The sequence below is a fragment of the Somniosus microcephalus genome, chromosome 28 (genome assembly GCF_052327205.1).
Source record: "Somniosus microcephalus isolate GS21.2 chromosome 28, FLI_Smic_1.0, whole genome shotgun sequence".
Lineage (NCBI taxonomy): Eukaryota > Metazoa > Chordata > Chondrichthyes > Squaliformes > Somniosidae > Somniosus > Somniosus microcephalus.
Window position 1 is genome coordinate 32,758,583 of NC_141014.1, and position 24,393 is coordinate 32,782,975.

The following is a 24,393-nucleotide window of genomic DNA, read 5'->3' on the forward strand; positions in this document are numbered from 1 at the left end:
CCCCAGCCACAGATCCAGGAACTGCCACTAAATATGAAGTAAAACTTACCTGAACCTACTCCTGAATTTTGCCGGTTAAAAAGAGAGTTTCCTGTAGTAAGGTTTCTGGAGACGGAGGTCTCATAGCCCTGTCGATAAGGGGTACTAACCACACGTTGGTAAGAGTTGCTTCAGGTAGGAGCCTCTGAGACCTTGACTGACGGGCGTTACTGGAGATGGGAACTTCTTAACCCTGTTGGTAACGGTGACTGACCGCTACTTGGTTGGGAGGCTGTGATTGGCCTCTTGAGCTGCCAAGTCAAATTCCTCCAGGTTTTCCTATACTTTGGGAATAACGTGGTTGCTAGGACATCTGTCTTCATGACAGTCCCCTGCACCTACAGCCTTTTAATGTGCTGACAGAGGCTCATTGATAGTCGGAGTCTGAGTGTGCATGATGACAAAGACCCATCACGTTCTGTTTCACTGTCCGGGATGGTACCCAGCCATAGGTATCAAGAAGGTTCCACATTCAGGCTCGAGAGTCTAGAACTAGGGGGCATAGTCTCGGGAGAAGAGGTCGGCCATTCAGGACTGAGATGAGGTGAGATTTCTTCACTCAGTGGGTTGTGAATCTTTGGAATTCTCTACCCCAGAGGGCTGCAGGTGCTGAGTCGTTGAGTATATTCAAGACGGAGATCGATAGATATTTTGGCCACTAAAGGAATCAAAGGATATAGGGGAACAAGGCGGGAAAGTGGAGTTGAGGTCGAAGATCTCTGCAGTCTCAAAATTGACCTCTGCATGAACTCAAGTGCTTGCACTACATCAGTTAGACTTTGTAGCCTTAAACACACACCCACACTTTACAGAGTATAACGTTCCTGATCTGTAACAGCGCCTCCTCCAAATTATAGTGCATAGCACCACAGGACATCAAGCAAAAGCTGATCCTGTTTTTCTTCCATTAGGTGAGCATTTCAAGTATGAGTTTGGCGAGAAAGAGCTGCTGATGAAGTTATTTCAGGATCTCCAAAGCAAAGTTCCCGAAGGGATCTCGAACCACATTAACCACCGCGACCAGTACAACTGCAGCGACCTGGTGGCCTCCATCATCCACGCCCACAAGGCCAACTTGCAGAGCGGTGGCCTCTGCCACATGAACAGGGAGGCTCCGAGCGGCATGCTGGAAGGCACCCAGAACCTGGTGAGCCTGGGGCGAGCGCAAAGCCGCTACTGGACCTTCTTTGGTTTCCAGGGCGATGCCCTGGGACGCATCCTGGACAAGACTAAAATTATTTGCAAGCTGTGCGGGGTCCGGTTATCCTACAGTGGCAACACGACCAACCTGAGGCAGCACCTGATTTACAAGCACAGGCATGAGTACAACGAGCTGGTTGGCGCCACCTCAGCACCGCAGAAAGGGGTAGAGCCGTACCCGCAAGACTTTCCATCCAGAACCGCGACGGGAGTAACGCCTCCCGTTGGGAGAACGACCAGGGCGATCTCCGAGTTCATCGTGACCGATCTCCTGCCCCTGAAGACCATCGAGGGGGAGGGTTTTGTCCAGATGATGAGTGTGCTGGAGCCCACCTACAAGATTCCCACCGTAACCTTCTTTGCTCAGGCCATCCTGCAGGATATGCACGCCCAAGCGAAGCTGAGGGTGATGGACTCCATGAAGTCGCTGCAGCACTGCGCGGTCAGCATTGACCTCTGGAAGCACGAGTACGCCTGGTCCTACGTCACGGTCATTGTCCACCACATCGACGGCGCCTTCGACTTCAAGAACCGGGTGCTGTCCACCCGCCCCGTCACCGAGGAGACCACGGCGGAGAACATCAAGGCGGCCCTCTTGGAAATCGCCAACGAGTGGGGGATCAGAGAGCGGACCTCGCATTCCGTCATGGTCAGCAACGTTGACGTCCAGCTGGCCGCCTCCAAGGTGGGATGGAAGACCCTGCCCTGCATTGGCCACGTGTTGCAGAACTGCGTTGACTCCGCCCTGCAGCAGCCCTTGATACTCCGGGTGCTGACTCGCTGCAAGAGGCTGATGGAGTGCATTTTCTCCTCCCCTGCGTTAAGCGACAAGCTGGGCTCCAGCGAGCCGTTGCTGAAGGTCCAGTCCAAGATGTTTCTCGGTGGCAGCATGAAATGGTACAGCACGTACAACGTCCTGCAGAACCTGCAAGAGCACCGTCAGTTCATCGACGGCCTGAGCGAGAACCTTCAGGAGAAGGGCTTGACCTTGAGGCCGGATGACTGGCAAGTGGTCCACGAGATCGTGGACATCTTGAAGCCCCTGGCCATTGCCACCTCCACCTTCACCAAGGAACGTTTCTCCAGCTTATCGCTGGTGAAGCCCGTGATCACCAGCCTGGTGTACAAGCACTTGGCTGCCAACGAGAGTGACTCCGAGCTAGCCCACGACGTCAAGCAGACCATCTGCATGGACCTCAACCAGTGGTACTCCGACCGGGAGGTCAACCAGATCCTCAACTTGGCCTGCGCGCTGGACCCGCGTTTCCGAGGCTTGGACTTCCTCAGCCAGGCGGAGCGGGTGGAGACCCTCCACGCCCTCAAGCGCGAAGCGGCCGAGCTGGCGCGACTGCAGCCGGCGCCGGGCGGCCGCTTCGGCCCCGAGCCGTCCAGCGCCAGCCCCGAGGCGGCCAAGAAGCCCAAGCACGACTCCGGCATCGAGTTCCTCCTGGGGGACCTGTGCAACGTGAGGAGTGCCTCGGCCAACTCGGTCCACCAGCAGGCGGAGCAGGAGATCAGCAGCTTCCAGACCAGCGAGGCGACCTCCCTCTGTCAGGACCCGCTCCAGTGGTGGAAGGCGCACCACACCCAGTACCCGCTCCTCGCCAACGCAGCAAGGAAGCTGCTGGCTGTGCCAGCCACTGTGGTGCCAGCCAGCTGGATATTCACGGAGGCCGGGCATGGCATCTATAGTAAACGATCAGCTCTTGCTCCTGAACACGTGGACATGCTAGTGTTTATGCACGGAAATCATAAAACTGCTTAATCCGTAATCCCTGTATATAAGAGAAATATAATATATTAGTGACCCTGCTTCCTCTTCTGGCTGTGAAGGGTGGGGAGGAGAAATCTACCTGTGTTGGCTGGTCTGGTCCCCAGTGCAGGTGTTTCGGAGGGAGCGAAGGGGGCATCCACCCATACTTGCCAATTGCAGCTGTTGAGAATGTGACCCCCAGACTAGGCAGATCCCACTGCTCGAGAGGGAGGGAGCTCCGTATATATTGTGCTGCTTGGTCTATTTCTGCCGCAGTGGGTCTGACTGCTTCCACGATTCATTTCAACCAGGCCGGGTCTGCTTCCGGTGCCTGGTCCCTTCCAGGGGCAGTGAGTCTGCCTGCGTTCATTAGTTTGCCCCAGTAATGCAGGCTGTCCTGTGTTTCCTGATCCGTTCCAGTAATGCAGGCTGTCCTGTGTTATCTTTCACTAGTTCCTGTTTACAAAATGTCCTGGGCAAGCTGGGTCCACGCCCGAGTATTTATACTCCTTGGACGGCGCCGTCCGGTGTTATTTCATGAGTCTTTCTTCATGGTTCATATGATTCATAACACAGGCCGTCCTGCGTTTCCTGATCCATTCCAGTAATGCAGGCCGCCCTGTGTTTCCTGATCCGTCCTAGCTATGATGGGGCTGTCTGCGTTCTCCCCTAGTGTGTTGATTTAAAAATGGATCAGATTTTATTTAGAATGAAATGATATAACAATGGACCGGCCTGCCTGCCTCCAAAGATCACGCCCCGGGGGCTGCCAGTCATGACGTTAGTCACTTGGCTCATTTACTGAACATAGCATCTCATTTATTCTATTTATTTATTTATATTATTTATTACATATATTTACGCACAGGAGATTGAGCTCAGAAACATGTCGATAAGAGGACCCAGCACAAGGGGCCAGTGCAAATGCGACACACAGCGTTTAACAATTTGAGGTATACAAGAATGAAAATCTAGGGCTAGTGGAAATCGGAGCAATAATCAAAACGGCTAATGGAATGTTAGCCTTTATAACCAGAGGGCTAGAATATAAAGGGGGAGGAGGTTGTGCTACAGCTGTACAAAGCCCTGGTTAGACCACATCGGGAGCGCTGTGTACAGTTCTGGGCACCGCACCTTAGGAAGGATCTATTGGCCTCGGAGTGCAGCGCAGATTTACCAGAATGTTACCGGGGCTCCAAGGGTTAGATTATGAGCAGAGATTACATAAACTAGGCTTGTGTTCCCTGGATTGTAGAAGGTTATGGGGCGATTTGATTGAGGTTTTTAGGATTTTGAAAGGATAGATAGAGAGAAACTTTGTCCGCTGGTGGGGGGATTCTAGGACAAGGGGACATCACCTTAAAATCAGAGCCAGGCCGTTCAGGAGGGAAGTTAGGAAACCCTTCACGCAAAGGGTGGTAGAAGTGTGGACCTCTCCCACAAAAAGCAGTAGCTAACTCGATTAATCGTTTTAAATCTGAGATCGATAGATTTTTGCTAGCCAAGGGTATAAAAGGATATGGAGCCAAGATTGGTGGATGGAGTTAAGATACAGATCAGCCATGATCTCATTGAATGGCGGAACGGGCTTGAGGGGATGAATGGCCGCCTCCTGTTCCTGTGTTCCTATGGTCAGCATCTGGAGTAGGGGGAGAGCGTTTGCGTTTTGGGTGTGGACTGATTCTGGTAAGGGGGCCCACTTTTAAGATTTTTGATTGGTTGTACCGGTTTGGCGTTCCGCTGTGCCTGTCCCTTTAAGGTTGGATACGGACTGCAGGTAAACGGGGAGCTAATTGCCAAGATGCTGCTCACAAGGGGTGTTGGGAGAGGCCGCATTCACAGCAGGGGCTTGCGGGTAACTTGTATTCTCTGTGGAGGGGTGGGTTGTTTATTGACATCGCTTCTTGGAATGATGCAGCACAGGAGGAGGCCGTTTGGCCCATCGTGCCTGGGCTCGTCCCCTGTTGGGTCAAGCCAGCATGATCACAGTCTCTCCTCTGTGGCTCAGACTGAACCCAAAAGCACAGCAAGTGCTTAAACAAAAATGCTTCTTCCCTCTCCTGAAGGTGCAGGGTTGCTGTTCCACAGGCGCTCACTGCACTCCATTACATAGCAACAGGAGGAGGAGGCCATTCAGCCCCTCGAGCCTGTTAGATTCTGTTAGATCATGGCTGACCTGTACCTCAACTCCATCTACCTGCCTTAGCTCCATATCCCTCCATATCACCAAAATCTTATCACTCTCAGTCTTGACAAACCACAGTTGACCCCCCCAGCATCCAGAGCCTGTTTCCAGAGGGAGTTCCAGATTCCCACCACCCATTTTGTGAGAAATTGCTTCCTGATCTCATGCCAAAAAGGCCTAGCTCTGATTTGAAGATTGTGCCCCACTTGTTCTGGATTCCACCCCCCCCACACCCCAATCAGAGGAGATAGCTTCTCTATTTCTACACTATCGAATCCCTTTTATTATTTTTAAAGACCTCGATTAGATCACCCCCTCAACCTTCTAACCTGGAGCGAATACAAGCCAAGCCACCTTGCTGAAGTGCCCATTCTTCATGTGTGAGCGTTGGCAGGCTTTTTGGTTACGGTTGCCAGCAACCGCCCCCCCCCGCGCACAAATCCTGCCTTCACCAAGCAAGAGTTAGCGATCAGGAGCTGGAACCTTGGTCGATATCCTTCACACCCTCTTCATCCCCGCCCCCCCACCAATGCCGCCTCCTCCATCCCAGCCCGGGAGTGTTGAGGTAAAAAAATTTTTAAAATTCGTTCCTGGGATGTGGGCGTCGCTGGCAAGGCCGGCATTTATCGCCCATCCCTAATTGCCCCTTGAGAAGGTGGTGGTGAGCCGCCGCCTTGAACTGCTGCAGTCCGTGTGGTGAAGGTGCTCCCGCAGTGCTGTTAGGGAGGGAGTTCCAGGATTTTGACCCAGCGACGATGAAGGAACGGCCGATATACTTCCAAGTCAGGATGGTGTGTGTGACTTGGAGGTGGTGGTGTTCCCAAGTGCCTGCTGACCCTTGTCCTAGGTGGAAGAGGTCGCGGGTTTGGGAGGTGCTGCTGAAGAAGTCTTGGCGAGTTGCTGCAGTGCATCTTGTAGATGGTGCACACTGCAGCCACGGTGTGCCGGTGGTGGAGGGAGTGAATGTTTAAGGTGGCGGATGGGGTGCCAATCAAATGGGCTGCTTTGTCCCAATTGGAGCCTCTGTACCACTGCCCCAGCCTATTGCACCTTCTTAACCGCCTTGCTGATTACCTGTGTGCATTTCGCTGCCTGATCACGCATGGCTATTTATGCATTGTAACCGTGGTGATTTTAAAACGATTGCATTTTAAAGTTGTTAAATCGAATGGGCTGACGGGACTGCCGTCTCAGGTCTGGTTGAACAGCAGGGAACCCGCACCACAGGGCACCAGTTCATAAAGTGGCTCCTTTTTTTCCAGTTAATAAACCAAACACTAGAAACCCAAGCGTCAGTATTTTCTTGCTGGGCTGTGGCTGTAACTCTACGATCCGTGCTTGGGTAAAATTCACTCGGGGTTTGTCCCTGTTTGACTTGTGTGTACGACTCAGTGTCGGCTCCTCCTACATCAGAGGGCTAAGTGAGTTGTGGAAAGGAATGGATTTACAAGGGTGTGACGGCAGTTGGAGGAAAAAAGAAAGACTTGCATTTCAGTAGCGCCTTTCGCAACCTCCGGACGTCCCAAAGTGCTTCACAGCCAATGAAGTACTTTTGAAGTGTAGTCACTGTTGTCGTGCGGAATGTCTTGGGAAATCTTGTATGACACATAATGCAGCTTTGTTTTACATTGAACCCCCCCCACCCCCCCCCGACTCTAACCTGACCTGGGAGTGCTTGTTGACACCAATCAACAACTTGTATTTATTTTGCACCTTTAACATAGCAAAAAAAAACACTAATACAAAAAGAAAATACTGCAGATGCTGGAAATCTGAAATAAAAACAGAAAATGCTGGAGAAACTCAGCGGGTCAGGCAACATCTGTGAAGAGAGAAACAGAGTCAATGTTTCAGGTTGATGACCTTTCGTCAGAACTGGAAAAAAGCAGGTAATGGAACAGATTTTAAAGCAGGTTTAGGGGCTGGGAAAAGGGGGAGGGGATGAAAGAACAAAAGGGAAGGTCTGTGATAGGATAAAAGGCAGGAGAATTAAAGAGGCATTAAGAGATATTCAAGGCAAAAGGAGATGGTAATGGGACAGGTTAAGAAACAGGACGGCTCTAGATGAAGTGTGAATTGCGCTGGCAGAATGAAAGACAGCTGCCATGTGGGGGAGAAGAACAAAAGGCACAAACAAAAAGTGGATTAAAAAATATATATATGATAGGGACCGAGGTTATGATCTGAAATTGTTGAACTCTATGTTGAGTCCAGAAGGCTGTAAAGTGCCTAATCGAAAGACGAGGTGCTGTTCCTCGAGCTGAGCTTCTGTGGAACAATGCAAGAGGCCGAGGACAGTGAGGTCTGAGTGGAGCGGTGAATTAAAGTGACAGGCGACCGGAAGCTCCGGGTCCCCCTTACGGACTGAACGGAGGTGTTCTGCAAAGCGGTCACCCAATCTGCGTTTGGTCTCCCCAATGTAGAGGAGACCGCATCGTGAGCAACGAATACAGTATCCTAAATTGCAAGAAGTACAAGTAAATCGCTGTTTCACCTGGAAGGGGTGTTTGGGGCCCTGGACAGGGGGAAGGGGAGAGGTGTAAGGGTATGTGTTGCATCTCCTGCGCTTGCACGGAAAGGTGCTGGGGGTGATAGAGGAGTGGACTAGGGTGTCATGGAGGGAGCGGTCCCTACGGAATGCTGAAAGGGGAGGTGAGGGGAAGATGCGTTTGGTGGTGGGATCATGCTGGAGATGGCGGAGGATGATCTGTTGAATGTGGAGGCTGGTGGGGTGAAAGGTGAGGACAAGGGGAACACTATCGTGGTTTGGGGAGGGAGGGGCGGGGGTGAGGGCAGAAGTGTGGGAGATAGAACGGACACGGTCGAGGGCTGTGTCAACCACTCTAGAGGGGAATCCTCGGTTAAGGAAAAAAAAACACTGTTCAGTGTAAAGAAAAAATGGACACTGAACCAAAGAAGAGGATATTAGGAAAGAGGGACCGAAAGCTTGGTCAAAGAAGTGGGTTTTAAGGAGGGTCTTAAAAGGAGGAGCTGGAAGTGAAGAGGCGGAAGGGTTTAGGGAGAGAATTCCAGAGCGTGGGACCCAGGTGGCTGAAGGCATGGCCCTCAAATGGTGGGATAAATGGAGGGGGGAGGGCACTGGGCGGGTGAACAAGAGGCTAGATTCAGAGGAATGGAGAGGTGGGGGGAGATTGTAGTGTCAGAGATTACAAAGATAGGGGCGTGGTCATGGAAGGATTTAAATGCAAGGGTGAAAATTAAAAATTTGAGGTGTTGGACTGGGAGCCAACATAGGTCAGCAAGGACAGGCCTGATAGACACAGGTTAAGATACGGGCAACAGAATTTTGAATGAGCTGCACTTTATGGTGGGTATAAGATGGGAGGCCGGCCAGGAAAGCATTGGAATAGTCAAGTCTGGAGGTGATAAAATCGTGGATGATGGTTTCAGTCAGGAAATAGGCTGAGGCAGGGGTGGAGGCATGTGATATTAGAAAGGTGGAAGTAGGCAGTCTTTGAGCCAGAGAGGATATGGAGTTGGCAACTCCGCTCCGTATCAGATAGGATGCCGAGGTTACAGATGCTCCAGTTCAGCCTGAGACAGTGGCTGGGGAGGGGGATTGAATCAGTGGCGAGGGTACAGAGTTTGCGGCAGGAGCCAAAGGCGATGGTTTTGCTCTTCCCAATGTTTAGCTGGAGGAAGTTGCGGTTTATCAAAGACTGGATGTCAAACAACACAGAGGCAATGGAGGGTGCGAGAGAAGTGGTGGAGAGGTAAAGCTGGGTACTGCCAGCATAGACGTGGGAGCTGTTCAAATAGATGATGTTGCCAAGGGGTAGCATTTGGAAGAGGAGAGGGGGGTGGGGGGTCATGGATAGATCCTTAGGAGACTCCAAAGGTAACGGTGCAGGGGTGGGAAGAGAAGCCATGCTGAGATGCTCTGGCTACAATCAGCTAGGAAAGTAGAACCAAGCAAGGGCAGTCCCATTGAGACAGTAGAGGAAGACAGTGTGGTCAACTTTGTCAAAAGGATACTATAGAGGTGGCTTTACTCTGCAATTAACAAGTGCCTGATGCTGAAGATGGGTACTGAATGCGGAGAAATGTTACACTCTCCGCACTAGTATCTCTCACACCACAGCTGAAACAGATTCTACAGAAATTAAGCATTTGCTTCTTGCAGCACGGTTTGCTTTGTGGAAATGCAGTTGCGTTCTCCATAAAATTGGGGAATGGGACTGTCGATCAATGAGGCTTGACAGGTCTGGAGCTGTGGGGACTGCAGGAGAGTTGCCAATTCCAGCATTAAAGCGCCACTTATTGGAGGAAACCATGGTGTCCTGGTTTTCCAGCTGCCTGCACTTGCTGCATTAGCGTTGGTTACATTTAACCTGGAGTGGCAGTATCTGAGCCAATTATCTCATTCTATGCTTACTCATAATTTTGTGTGAGCACTCCAGTCAGTCACAGCACCCGTTCGGTGCAGACTAAATCCTCCTTACTCCGTCCCATCAAGCAGTCCTCGTTCAGGTACATCCTGCGTTAGCTGCAGAGTAAAGCTCCCACACACTGTCCCGTCAAGCACTTCCAAGTTCTGAAGGGCTCAACAGACGAGCCTTGTATTATTCAAATCAAATCAAATTAATTTTATTTGCCATATGTATTACTACAATGGAATGTTTTTACTCCCCGATCACTTCCACAATAGGCTGTGGGAGCTCACAGAGACACGTCGCTATTCTACAGCGCCATGTTCAGTAAAAGTCAATTCAATTGCATCCAATGGCAGTGGGAACGCGATGTCCATCAGCCACTCCGTCTCCGCGGACTCCTCCTCCCTATTGCCGGCTCCACAATATGGTGTCCTTCTTCTCACGCTCACTGTCTGGCCTCAGGTCTCCATGCCCGGCTCTCCCTCCTTCCCCTCGAACTGCGAGCTTCCCGCACTGTCACCAGTTCAAATTTGCAACGGCCCGGGGCCTGCCTCTCACGCTCACGTCTGGTCTCCAACCGCCATGCTCGGCTCCCCTCCTCCTAGTCCGAAACAGAAATTCACGACAAGGAGCTGCCGGGCGACGTGCCGAAGCGGGTCTTCGTGACTGCCGCTTCCCACTGCTGCGCTGCCGAACACATCGCTCCGGGAGCGGGCGGCGGGGGGTGTGGGCCGTCCGAAGCAGGAGAGCGCTTAGCTCCGGACTGCCTCGGTCACCATCTTGAATCAATATTCACATCCATTGTCTGCACTCGGCACTGGTTAGATACACAATAAAGCTCCCTCTAAACTCTCCCATCAAGCACTTCCAGAGTAGGTTCAGTACGGGTTAAATAAGAGCGTAAGGGGCCGATTTTTGCCAAATACTTTAGGTGCTAAAGAAGTGACCAAGATGGGATCTTAAGCTGCAACGCCAGTTTAGCCTGCATTTAGTGCAAGACGCCATCTTATTAAAGGAGTTGAAGCCAGCGCTAGTAACGGCCGCCCTGAGGATCATTAAGGGCTGATTGATAATTAAGTTGCCTGCGAGCGCGCAGGGTGCACGCCATTGTGGTGGCTAGCACTTCATTTAATGCCTTCTAACAGCGACCAGCTGAACGGGAGTAAATAAGTAATTGCTGAGAGTTTCGAACGCTACTTAAAGGTATCTCGCCTTTTACTGTTCACTTGCTGCTGGAGGTTTGAAGAGGGCTTTTGAAACACATCGGGAGACTTTCTGGGACACTTTGTCAAGACTTCACCAACTCTCTATCAACATTTATTCTGGAAATTCTCTGATGACTTCACCTAAAACGAGTGTGCTGCTCCACCTTATTGGACGCCTTATAGGAGTCACCAGGAGAAAGGGAGTGCTTGGTTACTGGCATCTTGCTAGGGGTCCCCCTTGGTCTGCAAGAGGAGATGAGGCTAGGCAGAGCAGCACCAGCTGCTGCAGGACAGAAAGACAGGAGGGGCGAGGTGGACTCCTTCCCACCCTGCGGGTACAGGACATCCCCCCCCCTCCCGCTCTCCTCTGGACCTCCTCCATCAGGACCTCCAGTGCCACATCCGAGAACCTGTGCGCCCTCGCCCTCCGCGCCATCCTGAAAGCTGCCGCTGTGTGTCAGCTGGCGCACTCCACACCTTCAGTGGAAGTGGGCGCGTGGAACCCGCATAGACTGCTCCACGAAAATTGCGTCCAATCACCATTTGAGTGCTAAGCCCGCAAGTGTCTGAATTAGTGCCTCCGGGCAAGTTCAAATTCTGGTAATCGGCAATTAGGACCAAAATTGCGCACTGAAACCAGATGTTCAAACAGGCGTAAAATAACAACAGAAAATGCTGGAAATACTCAGGCCAGGCAGCATCCGTGGAGAGAGAAACAGAGTTAACGTTTCAGGTCCGGGACCCTTCATCAAACAGGCGTGCCTTATTAGCACAGCACCCATTTAGTGCCTGTTTTCACCCTTTCACCAAAATAACCTAAAGCTAAACCTCAGGATGTCCCAAAGTGCTTCACAGCTAGTGAAGTACTTTTGAAGTGGAGTCACTGTTGTCATGTAGGAAACACGACAGCCAATTTGCGCACAGCAAGCTCCCACAAACAGCAATGTGATAAGTGATCTGACGATCTATTTTAATGATGTTGGTTAGATCCCCGGGAGATGTTGAGATATACTGCGCTGGAACCAAGTTGGGTTCTGAACCTCCAATTATTTTTTTCGGTCCTAAGTTCCTTCCATCTTCTGAAGGCACTGACTCCTGCTAGCATGTGGTTGCTAGCTGTCCTCAATCAAGTGGGCCCTGGCTAGACATTGAGCGCTGACTGAGTTTGTTCTTCTCTGGGAGTCAACCAACCTTGACCTTTGTCGTAGTCCTAACACTCCAACCAATTCCATTCCAAAATGGCAATCGGGGTACTATTTACATAAGAACATAAGAAGTAGGAGCAGGAGTAGGCCATACGGCCTCTCGGGCCTGCTCCGCCATTCAATAGGATCATGGCTGATCCGAACCTAGACTCATGTCCACTCCCCTGCCCGCTCCCCATAACCCTTAATTCCCTTATCAGCTAGGAAACTGTCTATCTCCGTTTTTAATTTATTTAATGTCGCAGCTTCCACAGCTCTCTGAGGTAGCAAATTCCATAGATTTACTACCCTCTGAGTGAAGAAGTTTCTCCTCATCTCAGTTTTGAAAGGGCAGCCCCTTATTCTAAGATTATGCCCCCTAGTTCTAGTCTCACCCATCAGTGAAAACATCCTCCCCGCATCCACCCGATCAAGCCCCCTCACAATCATATGTTTCGATAAGATCGCCTCTCATTCTTCTGAATTACAATGAGTAGAGGCCCAACCTACTCAACCTTTCCTCATAAGTCAACCCCCTCATCTCTGGAATCAACCGAGTGAACCTTCTTTGAACTGCCTCGAGTGCAAGTATATCTTTTCTAAATATGGAAACCAAAACTGTACGCAGTATTCCAGGTGTGGCCTCACCAGTACCCTGTATAACTGCAGCAAGACTTCCCTGTTTTTATACTCCATCCCCCTTGCAATAAAAGCCAAGATTCCATTCGCCTTCCTGATCACCTGATCATTTGCATCATAGGACCCCGATTTCCATATTAAAAGGGTTTGTTGCCTGAAACAGGCGGGAGCTTTGGACACCCGGCGGTAGGCCCCTCTCAAAATGGCTGCGGCCGCATCGCCATTGCTAACGAGGCGGCAAGATGACCCACCCCCATTTCGAGGCCGTTAACGGCAGGTGGAGGGAGTGATAATCGACCCCGTTGACTCTTAATTGCCCACGGAAGTGGCCTAGTAAGGTACCCCATTGTATCAAAACCACTAGACGTTCAAGGAGAAAGGCCCAGCACCACCGTCTCAGGGTAACTAGGGATGGGTGATAAATACTGGCCTTCCCAGAGACTTGAGCACCGAAATCTAGGCTGACACTCCAGTGCAGAACTGAGGGAGTGCTGCACTGTCGAAGGTGCCGTCTTTCGGATGAGAAGTTAAACCGAAGCCACATCTGCTCTCTCAGGTGGACAAATCCCATGGTGCTATTGCGAAGGGGGGAGTTCTCCCCGGTGTCCTGGGCCAATATTTATCCTTCAATCAACATCACTAAAACTGATTCTCTGGTCATTATCACATTGCTGTTTGTGAGAGCAGGCTCGACGGCCTGAATGGCCTAATCCCGTTCCTATGATCCTGGAAACAGGTGGCCTAAACAAAATACTGAACCATAGGGACGAGGAAGGTCCCAAGTCCGATACCCGGCTTGTGCTGGGTTAGTTGTTGCCCCGGCTGAAATCAATCGGTTGCCTTGTCCTTGGGCTGGGAAGGTTGGGGGGAAAATCATCCTGGGTTCCTGCGCCTGATCACTATCCAGTGACCGCTGGTGGAAAATACACATATATGGATGGCAGGTGCAGTATTGAGGGAGGTGCCGTCTTTCGGATGAGACGTTAAACCGAGGCCCCGTCTGCCCTCACAGGAGGACATAAAAGATCCCATGGCACTATTTCAAAGAGGAGTTCTCCCTGGCGTCCTGGGTCAATATTTATCCCTCAATCAACATCACTGAAAAGCAGATTATCTGGTCATCATCGCATTGCTGTTTGTGGGAGCTTGTTGTGCGCAAATTGGCTGCCGCATTTCCTACTTTACAACAGCGACTACACTCCAAAAGAGTACTTCATTGGCTGTAAAGCACTTTAGGACATCCGGTGGTTGTGAAAGGTGCGATATGAATGCAAGTCTTCCTTTCTGTCCCACCCATATGTCCACAAAATGCACTTCCCCAGCCGATGGTGATAAAGAGTGGGGTCGTTGGCTTGTTCTTATTTCTGTCCCACGTTATTCCAAGAGTTCTGAAACCAATTGCAGCTCATCAACCGAGAGATCACCGAACTCAGCACTGACTGCTGATCAAACATAAGAACATAAGAAATAGGAGCAGGAGTAGGCCAATCGGCCCCTCGAGCCTGCTCCACCATTCAATAAGATCATGGCTGATCTGATCCTAACCTCAAATCTTCTATCACTGTGCATCCACCCGAACCCATGTGATCTCCCGGGAGAGGCGAAAAACCAGATAAAGACCCAATGGCCAATTTGGGAGAAAAAAATCTGGGAAATTCCTCTCCGACCTAGGCGATCGAAATTCTTCCAGGAGATCACTCTGTCCCTATATTTTCTACAGTACTTACCTTCTGTAAAGGTGATCTCCACCCCAGCCAGGAACAGGAATAAAACCATCTCCTGAAATCTAACACAGAATTAGAACACAGTAGGAGCAGAACCAGGCTACACGGCCCCTGGGCCCACTCCACTACCCACAGGGCCATGACCATTCCGAACCTAGACTCATGTCCAATTTCCTGCCCGCTCCCCGTAACCCTTAATTCCCTTTACTTCTAGGAAACTATTTCTGTTTTAAATTTATTTAATGATGTAGCTTCCACAGCTTTCTGGGGCAGCAAATTCCACAAACCTACCACCCTCTGAGTGAAGAAGTTTCTCCTCATCTCAGTTTTGAAAGAGCAGCCCCTTATTTTAAGATTATGCCCCCTAGTTCTAGTTTCACCCATCATTGGGAACATCCTCACCGCATCCACCCGATCAAGCCCCTTCACAATCTTATATGTTTCAATAAGATCGCCTCTCATTCTTCTGAACTCCAATGAGTAGAGTCCCAATCTACTCAACCTCTCCTCATATGACCACCCCCTCATCCCCGGGATTAACCGAGTGAACCTTCTTTGTACTGACTCGAGAGCAAGTATGTCTTTTCTTAAGTATGGACACCAAAACTGTATGCAGTATTCTAGGTGCGGTCTCACCAATACCTTGTACAACTGCAGCAATACCTCCCTGTTTTTATATTCCATCCCCCTAGCAATAAAAGCCAACATTCCATTGGCCTTCTTGATCATTTGCTGCACCTGCATACTAACTTTTTGAGTTTCGTGCACCAGGATCCCCAGATCCCTTTGTATTACAGTACTTTCCAGTTTCTTGCCATTAAGATAATAACCTAGTACCTTCTGGTAAATATGGCCGAGGTACACACGGGGCTGGTGTGTTTACAATCGGAGACAAATAGGAAGACCTTTGGTACATTTTCAAGGCGAGCTCCAGCTATTTATATTTCGCACATTATATATTTTTTCTGGAAATAGCTTATTTTCTAGTTTCTTTTCTCTCGTTTTAATTTGCTCTTCTGATTGCCTCCCACGCACCGCAGGGAAGCCCAGTGGGCAATCACTTTGTACCTTTTTCTACCTTGCTTACCATTTTCAGATTCTGGGAACAGATTCTCATTTAGCTCCCAGTGTAGAGGCTGCAGAACAAACATTAAAAAAAAACCTTTATCAGATAAAAACAAAATACTGTGGATGCTGGAAATCTGAAATAAAAAAACAGAAAATGCTGGAAATACTCAGCGGGTCTGCATCTATAATAAGACTTGCATTTATATAGCGCCTTTCACGACTACCGTTCGTCCCAAAGCGCTTTACAGCCAATGAAGTATTTTTTGAAGTGTAGTCACTGTTGTAATGTAGGAAATGTGGCAGCCAATTGTGCACAGCAAGCTCCCACAAACAGCAATGTGATGATGACCAGATCATCTGTTTTTGTTATGTTGATTGAGGGATAAATATTGGCCCCAGGACACCGGGGATAACTCCCTTGCTCTTCTTCGAAATAGTGCCATGGGATTTTTTACGTCCACCTGAGAGGGCAAACGGGGCCTCAGTTTTAACGTCTCATCTGAAAGACGGCACCTCCGACAGTGCGGCACTCCCTCAGCTCTGCACTGGGAGTATCAGCCTAGCTTTATGTGCTCAAGTCCCTGGAGTGGGACTTGAACCCACGACCTTCTGACTCAAAAGAGGCGAGTGTGCTACCCACTGGGCCACAGCTGACACTGATTAAAAAGGGGTCCAGCGCCTGAAACAGGCGGGCGCACTGCACACCCCGGCGCTAGGCCCCTTTCAAAATGGCGCCTGCCGCATCGCCAGTGCGACCGACCCCAATTTGAGGCCGTTAACCTTGACTCTTAACTGCCCTCTGAAATGGCCGAGTAAGGCACTCCGTTTTGCCAAACCACGAGCAATCCAAGAAGACGGCCCACCACCACCTTCTATGGGCAACTAGGGATGGGCGATAAATGCCGGCCTCCATCCCGAGAATGAGTAATAAAAAATTAGGAGGCTGGAATAAAATTGAGACTGTTCCCCTCAGGTGAGATCATTCCTTTTCATAATTAAGAATTTTAATTGTTTTTTTACAATTCATTATAATACACATCATGCATATTTTATGCAATCCATTAAGAAGGATTATAATGCAACCCCATCTTTCCCAGCAATTAACATAATCCATGTCTTGTAACTGTACTTTAATAGGCAAACACATCATCCCGTTGCATAATTTATTCTACAAATTCTAGCTTTCGGCTATATCCAGTTCCGACGAAAGTCTCCTCTCCCTCTCTGCCCAGCTGCAGGGGTCCTACCTGCAATGAGTTAGGGCGCTTTCAATCCAGTAACCGGCAAGTGTGGCTCACAGCACAGAACTGACCCTAATTCCACACTGATTGGCGTTAAATTGGCAATCTCTTTTAGGTGCATCGGATCAGGAGGCGGCCATTCAGCCCCGCGAGCCTCTTCCGCCATTCAATTAGATCATGGCTGATCTGTATCTTAACTCCACTTATCTGTCTTATTCCATAACCCTTAATACCCTGGCCTCACAAAATTCTATTAATTTCAGTTTTTGAAATTTACAATTGACCTCGACCCTTGACAGGATTTTTTGGCGGAGAGAGATTTCAGCCTTTCCTGATGAGTAACCTCTCAGTTTGGGTATCATCCTTGTAAATCTTGTTTGCACCTTCTCCAGTGCCTCTATAGTTTTTACAACACGGAGACCAGACCTGTGCACAGTGCTCCGAGCGTTCTCTAACCAAGGTTCGATACAAGTTTAACAGAACTTCTCTGCTATAACAACAGAAAATGCTGGAAAAACTCAGCAGGTCAGGCAACATCCGTGGAGAGAAATTTGAGTTGACGTTTCGGGTTGGACCCAACTTCTCTGCTCTTTAATTCTCGCTACTTTTAGTGATTTGTGAACCTGTACCCCCAGATCCCTTTGCTCCTCTATCCCGTTTCGACTCTTAGGGGGAAAACTTCGGTCGTGCCCCCTTAGCGCCACGAAAATGTTAGCGCCCCGCGCCGTAAATTGAGTGATAGCGCCCCAAGCAGGAGGCGGGGCGCTAGTGGAAGCGCTCCCTCTCTTTCCCGGGGCCCTACCACACAATACCGCGCCGCTACGTGCAACAGCGCCACGTGCGTCGGCACGTAACGCCGCGATATTACAGCGCCTCCCTCCCCCTGATTAAAGAGGAGGGGCCTATCTCAGCGCGCACCGGGGCCCTGCTGGACCACCGGGGAGCGGGGTGCCAGGAAAACAGCCCGCCACTCGAGGAGCGCCGAACTGACCGATCGCAGCCGGCACCCCCGGCAGGAGGAGGCGAGAGGGGGCAGGTGCTGGCAGGTGCCCCCCCCACCCCCGAAAAAATGGCCGCCCGGCACCTGCCCCTTAATTAGCGCCGCCGGGGTCGCAAAAACGCCACCCTGACCCTGTCGGACATATTGCGAGCAGGGCGCTGTGCACGGCGATGATGACATCACTGGAGGTACAGCGCTGCCGGGTGCTACCGGCTACCGCCTCTAACCTCCTGCTGAATTTCGCGGGAGGCGTTAGCGGCGCCACGCCCGGGCGCTAGTGGCTTTGCGCCCCCGGGCCGCTAACAGGAGGCGCAAAGCAACCCAATTTCTCTCGCTTATTTTTCAAGCAGTGTTCGTCCTACCAAAATGCACCACCTCATATTTATCTGTGCTGATATTCATTTGCCAATTGCACGCCCATTCTGCAAGTTTATTAATCTTCTGTTGTATTCTGTCACAATTTAGCAGAGATTTCTTTGTGGTGAGAATGTGGAACTTACTGGCACTTGGAGTGGCTGAAGCCAGAGAGCATTTAAGGGGAGGCTTGAAGCATACGGGTGGGAAGTGACAATTAGAGTGAAAGGAGGCTGGTGTATAAACACCGTCATAGACCAGTTGGGCTGAATGGCCTGTTTCTGTGCTGTAGGTTCTATGTGATTCACCACCCCAAAAAAACATAGAAACATAGAAGATAGGAGCAGGAGCAGGCCATTCGGCCCCTCGAGCCTGCTCCGCCATTCAATGCGATCATGGCTGATCATCCAAATTCAGTACCCGGTCCCTGCTTTCTCCCCATATCCCTTGATCCCTTTAGCCTTAAGAAATATATACAACTCCTTCTTGAATATATTTAATGAACTGGCCTCCACCGCCTTCTGTGGTAGAGAGTTCCACAGGTTCACCACTCTCTGGGTGAAGAAATTCCTCCTTATTTCTGTCCTAAATGGCCTACCTTTTATCCTTAGACTGTGTCCCCTGGTTCTGGACTCCCCGACCATTGGGAACATCCTTCCTGCATCTAGTCTGTCCAGTCCTGTCAGAATTTTATAAGTTTCAATGAGATCACCTCTCATTCTTCTAAACTCCAGCGAGTACAAGCCCAATTGACCCAATCTCTCCTCGTACGTCATTCTTGCCATCCCAGGTATCAGCCTGGTGAATCTTCGCTGAACTCCTTCCATGGCAAGAACATCCTTCCTCAGATAAGGCGACCAAAACTGCACACAATACTCAAGGTGTGGTCTCACCAAGGCCCTGTACAACTGCAGCAAGACATCCTTGTTCCTGTACTCAAACCCTCTCGCTACGAAGGCCAACATACCATTTGCCTTCTTAACCGCCTGCTGCACCTGCACGCTTACCTTCAGCAACTGATGCACAAGGACACCCAGGTCTCGTTGCACTTCCCCTTCTCCCAATCTATTGCCATTTAGATAATAATCTGCCTTCCTGTTTTTGCCACCAAAGTGGATAACCTCGCATTTATCCATGTTATATTGCATCTGCCATGTTTCTGCCCAATCACCCAACATATCCAAATCATCCTGGAGTTTCTCGACATCCTTCTCACAGCACACATGCCCACCCAGCTTTGTGTCGTCTGCAAATTTGGAGATATTACATCTAGTTCCCTTGTCCAGATCATCATTTATATATATTGTGAATAGCTGGGGTCCAAGGACCGATCCCTGCGGTACCCTACTAGTCACGGCCTGCCATTCGGAAAAAGACCCGTTTATTCCAACTCTTTGCTTTCTGTCTGCCAACCAGTTCTCTATCCAAGTCAATACTTTGCCCCCAATCCCAGGTGCCTTAACTTTACACGCTAATCTCTTATGCGGGACCTTATCGAAGGCCTTCTGAAAGTCCAGATACACTGGTTCTCCCTTATCTATTTTACCAGTTACATCCTCAAAAAATTCCAGTAGATTAGGCAAGCACGATTTACCTTTTGTGAATCCATGTTGACTTTGTCATCGTTCTGACAGCTTCCTCTGCCTCGATTCTCTGCGGTGATATTTTATAATGTCTCCCCTGTGACTTGCTGCTGATTGCACAGAACATACAGCACAGAAGCTGGCCACTCGGCCCAACTAGTCGATGCTGGTGGTGAGAAGTTGAACGCACTGCTGCAGAAAGCCACGGAGCAAGGATTTAAAAGGAGTTCGCAGATTTGACGGGAAGGAACGGTGTTTAAGGGTATGGAGAGAGGGGGGATGAAATTGGAATCAAAGAGAGAGCTGCGATGGCTCACAAGATGGCAGAGCAAGTTGCATGGGCCCACTCCCATGTATTTTCTGCCTCTCGATCCTCCCCCTTCGCTTCACTGTTGGAGTGTAATTTGGAGATGTTCCCTGATGTTAGTGAGGGGGGAGAGGAATTCAGTGGTTTATTGGAGGCTGCGGGTCAGTCGACACTCAGTGCAACGTATTTGCGGACAGAGCTTTTTTTTTTAAAAGGAGCAAATATGTTCTCCGTGTGAAGGTTCTCTTTGTTTAGCGGGGAATCCCAGGAGAACCACCCACTACCTGAACTCATCCTTCTGATTCGCCCCCAAAGTGTCCCGGACCACGGATTACTATCGTGCAGCCAATTGGACGCAGGATTGAGCTCGGAATGGGGCGCAACTCAGCCCCAAATTGGAGGGGGGGGGGTGGAGATTAAAAAAAGAGGCCCTTCGTTGGCCGTCAAGCGCTTCGAGACCCCCCCTGAGAACGTGGAAAGTGTCCTAAAAGTGCAAGAGTCGTTCTCCTGTCTGCCCGCTGACCCAAGGCGCTGTTTGTACGTAGAGACTGACCGACAGAAATAAAAATATCTTTGCAATCAGCAACGTTGCTCTGTTGATAAATTATTCATGCTCACTGTCTCCGTGGAACTTGCTCTGATTTTAAAAAAATCCCATTTTTTTATCCTTTTGTGAATAACCTACTTTTTATTGATATTTTGCTTGGCACAGCGATTCGACGTGTTTGCGGAGAGGAGGCTTATGGTGTGAAGCTGGACAACTGGAGGTCCTCTTTCAGAAGGGCCTGAGTTGGTTGGGCCCTATAACCTTCTCCTTTTCCACCCCCTCACCCCTCCCCACCCCACAAAGATATCTACCCTCCCAGTTTCCTCCCCGCTCCTCCTGTCCTTAAGGTGCTGATCCCTGCCGGGGAACAATCCCGTAGGCACAGGCTACCAAACAGTACCTCGTCCTCGTGGCCACTCTTCATATGTGGGCCTGGACAGGGCTATTTGACCCTGGCCCGAACACGCCCTCAGCTGACGCCCACAGACACGCACTTATCAGCGGGGATTGAGGATGGGGTCAGGAGAGGGATCTTGGCCCAGGCTAGTGTTCCCTGATTGAGAGAAGCCAGTTCTAAATAAGGAAGAACTTGCATTTCTCCAGCGTCTTTCATGACCTCAGGACATCTCAAAGCGCTTTACAGCCAATGAAGTATTTTTTTGAAGTGTAATCGCTGTTGTAATGTGGGAAATGCGGCAGCCAATTGCGCACAGCAAGCTCCCACAAACAGCAATGTGATGATGACCAGAAAATCTGCTTTTGTTATGTTGATTGAGGGACAAATATTGGCCCCAGGACACCAGGGGTAACTCCGCTCCTCTTCTTAGAAATAGTGGCCATGGGATTTTTTACGTCCACCCGAGAGAGCAGACGGGGGCCTCAGTTTAACGTTTCATCCGAAAGACGGCACCTCCGACAGTGCAGCACTCCCTCAGCACCGCACTGGAGTGTCAGCCTAGATTTTTGTGCTCAAGTCTCTGGAGTGGGACTACATTACATAGGATTACATTACATCGGATATACGACACAGAAACAGGCCATTCGGCCCAACCAGTCCATGCCGGCGTATATGCTCCACTCGAGCCTCCTCCCATCTTTCCTCATCTAAATCTATCAGCGTAACCCTCTATTCCCTTCTCCCTCATGTGTTTATCCAGCTTCCCCTTAAATCCATCTATACTATTCGCCTCAACCACTCCCTGTGGTAGCGAGTTCCACATTCTCACCACTCTCTGGGTAAAGAAGTTTCTCCTGAATTCCCTATTGGATTTCTTGGTGACTACCTTATATTGATGGCCTCTAGTTCTGCTCTTCCCCACAAGTGGAAACACTCTCTCTGTATCCACTCTATCAAAACCTTTCATAATTTTAAAGACCTCTATTAGGTCACCCCTCAGCCTTCTTTTTTCAAGAGAAAAGAGACCCAGCCTGTTCATCCTTTCCTGATATGTAAACCCTCGCATTTCTGGTATCATCCTTGTAAATCTTCTCTGCACCCTCTCCAGTGCCTCTATATCCTTTTTATAATATGGCGACCAGAACTACGCAGTACTCCAAGTGTGATCTAACCAAGGCTCGATACAGGTTTAGCATAACTTCCCTATTTTCAATTCTATCCCTCTGGAAATAAACCCTAGTGCTTGGTTTGCTTTTTTTATGGCCTTGTTAACCTGTGTCGCTACTTTTAGTGATTTGTGTATTTGTACTCCGAGATCCCTTTGTTCCTCCACCCCACCTAGACTCGCACCCTCCAAGTGATAAACGACCTCCCTATTCTTCCTACCAAAATGTAATACCTCACATTTATCTGTGTTGAACTTCATTTGCCCATTCTGCAAGTTTATTAATGTCCTCCTGTAATTTGTTGCAGTCCTCCTCAGTATTGACTATCCCCACTAATTTGTTATCATCTGCAAATTTAGAAATTGTGTTTTTGATTCCTCAGTCTAAATCGTTAATATAAATTGTGAACAGCAGTGGTCCCAGCACTGATCCTTGTGGAACACCACTACCCACCTTCTGCCACTGAATAGCTACCCTTTACCCCTACTCTCTGCTTTCTGTCCAGTCAGCAATCCATTCTGCTACTTGTCCCCTGACTCCGCATTCTCTGACCTTGTTCATCAGTCTATTATGGGGTACCTTAAGGACAAAGCAGCCTGCTTAATTGGCACCCCATCCACCACCTTAAACACCCACTCCCTCCACCACCGGCGCACCGTGGCTGCAGTGTGTACCATCTCCAAGATGCACTGCAGCAACTCGCCAAGGCTTCTTCGGCAGCACCTCCCAAACCCGCGAGCTCTACCACCTAGAAGAACAAGGGCAGTAGGTGCATGGGAACACCACCACCTCCAAGTTCCCCTCCAAGTCATACACCATCCTGACTTAGAAGTATATCGCCGATCCTTCATCGTCACTCGGTCAAAATCCTGGAACTCCCTCCCTAACAGCACTGTGGGAGCACCTTCACCACACGGACTGCAGCGGTTCAAGAAGGCAGCTCACCACCACCTTCTCAAAGGCAATTAGGGATGGGCAATAAATGCTGGCCTTGCCAGCGACGCCCATATCCCATAAACGAGTAAACAAAAACCTTATCGAAGGCCTTTTGAAAATCCAGATAAATTGCATCAACTGCATTACCATTGTCCACTCTGTTACCTCTTCATAAAATTCACTGTGAACCCACAGCCTTCAACACAGGAGTCGAACCTGGGTTCTTTTAGTCTAAGGGTGGTGTGTTTTCCCACTAGGCCCTAAAAAGGTTCACAACCTTGGCACCACTTCCATTCCTCCTTGTGATGGCGAGTTATTCCAATTCTTTCAATTGACCTTAGGGTTGCCAACCCACCAGGGTTGTCCTGGAGCCTCCAGGAACTAAAAATTAATCGCTGGGCTACTGCTGCAAGCAAAACCTGGGATAAAAACCATAGGTGCATTAAATTTAATTGTGTGTTTTATTGAACACTTTCGTATTGGAGATGGGGGAGCCAAAAGGCTGTTCGACCGGGCGGGGCGGTTAGAGGCGGGAGGTCACGTGATGAATCCTCCAGGACTATGTCCAATCAGAGTTGGCAACCTGAGGGAGGAGCCGGGGCGATGACCAGGAAGCTTCCTCCTGAGTGAGGAGCCGGGGCGATGACGAGGAAGCTTCCTCCTGAGTGAGGAGCCGGGGCGATGACGAGGAAGCTTCCTCCTGAGTGAGAAGCCAGGGCAATGACGAGGAAGCTTCCTCCTGAGGGAGGAGCCAGGGCAATGACGAGGAAGCTTCCTCCTGAGTGAGGAGCCAGGGCAATGACCAGGAAGCTTCCTCCTGAGTGAGGAGCCAAGGCAATGACCAGGAAGCTTTCTCTTGTCGAACAAAGATCCCGACTGAAGCAGTCTGGGTTCCATCAACCCAGTCGGCCCACGTGAGCACCACGTGTGCCTAGGAATCACCGTTAGCGATATTGGAATGAATCAGAACAGGGGATACGAGAGGGAAAAGCATCTTAGAACAAGGAGGTGTCCGCCATCCCTGGAACAGAGGCCGCGACTGTAAAAACTGGCCGATCAGCAAGTAGGTGGCAGATCTGTCTCAACGCAACTCTGATCGAGCAGACAGTCCCAAAGTCTACGGTTCATCGAAATATAAAACACTGGTTCGGCCCCAGCTGGAGTATTGGGTCCAATTCTGGGCACCTCACTTTGGGAAGGACGTGAAGGCTTTGGAGAGAGTACAGAGAGATTTACTAGAATGGTTCCTGGAATGAGGGATTACAGTTACGTGGATAGACTGGAGAAGCTGGGGTTGTTCTCCTTGAAGCAGAGAAGGCTAAGAGGAGATTTGATAGCGGTGTTTAAAATCGTGAAGGGTTTAGATCGAGTAAATAAAGAGAAACTGTTTCCAGTGGCTGAAGGGTCGATAACCAGAGGGCACGGATTTAAGGTGATTGGCAAAAGAACCAGAGGTTAGGATTTGGAATGC

At 49.9% G+C, this 24,393-nt stretch overlaps 1 protein-coding gene across 1 annotated transcript in view; it reads left to right on the forward strand.

The window, feature by feature from the left end:
• LOC147099520 (E3 SUMO-protein ligase ZBED1-like) overlaps positions 1-7,107 on the forward strand; it is a 36,623-nt gene extending 29,516 nt beyond the window's left edge. Inside the window, exon 6 of the mRNA XM_085969745.1 lies at positions 951-7,107. Coding sequence (XP_085825871.1) covers positions 951-3,004 — 2,054 coding nt within the window. The 3' untranslated portion in view covers positions 3,005-7,107. The remainder of the gene's footprint in view (positions 1-950) is intronic.
• The last annotated feature ends 17,286 nt before the right edge of the window (positions 7,108-24,393 follow it).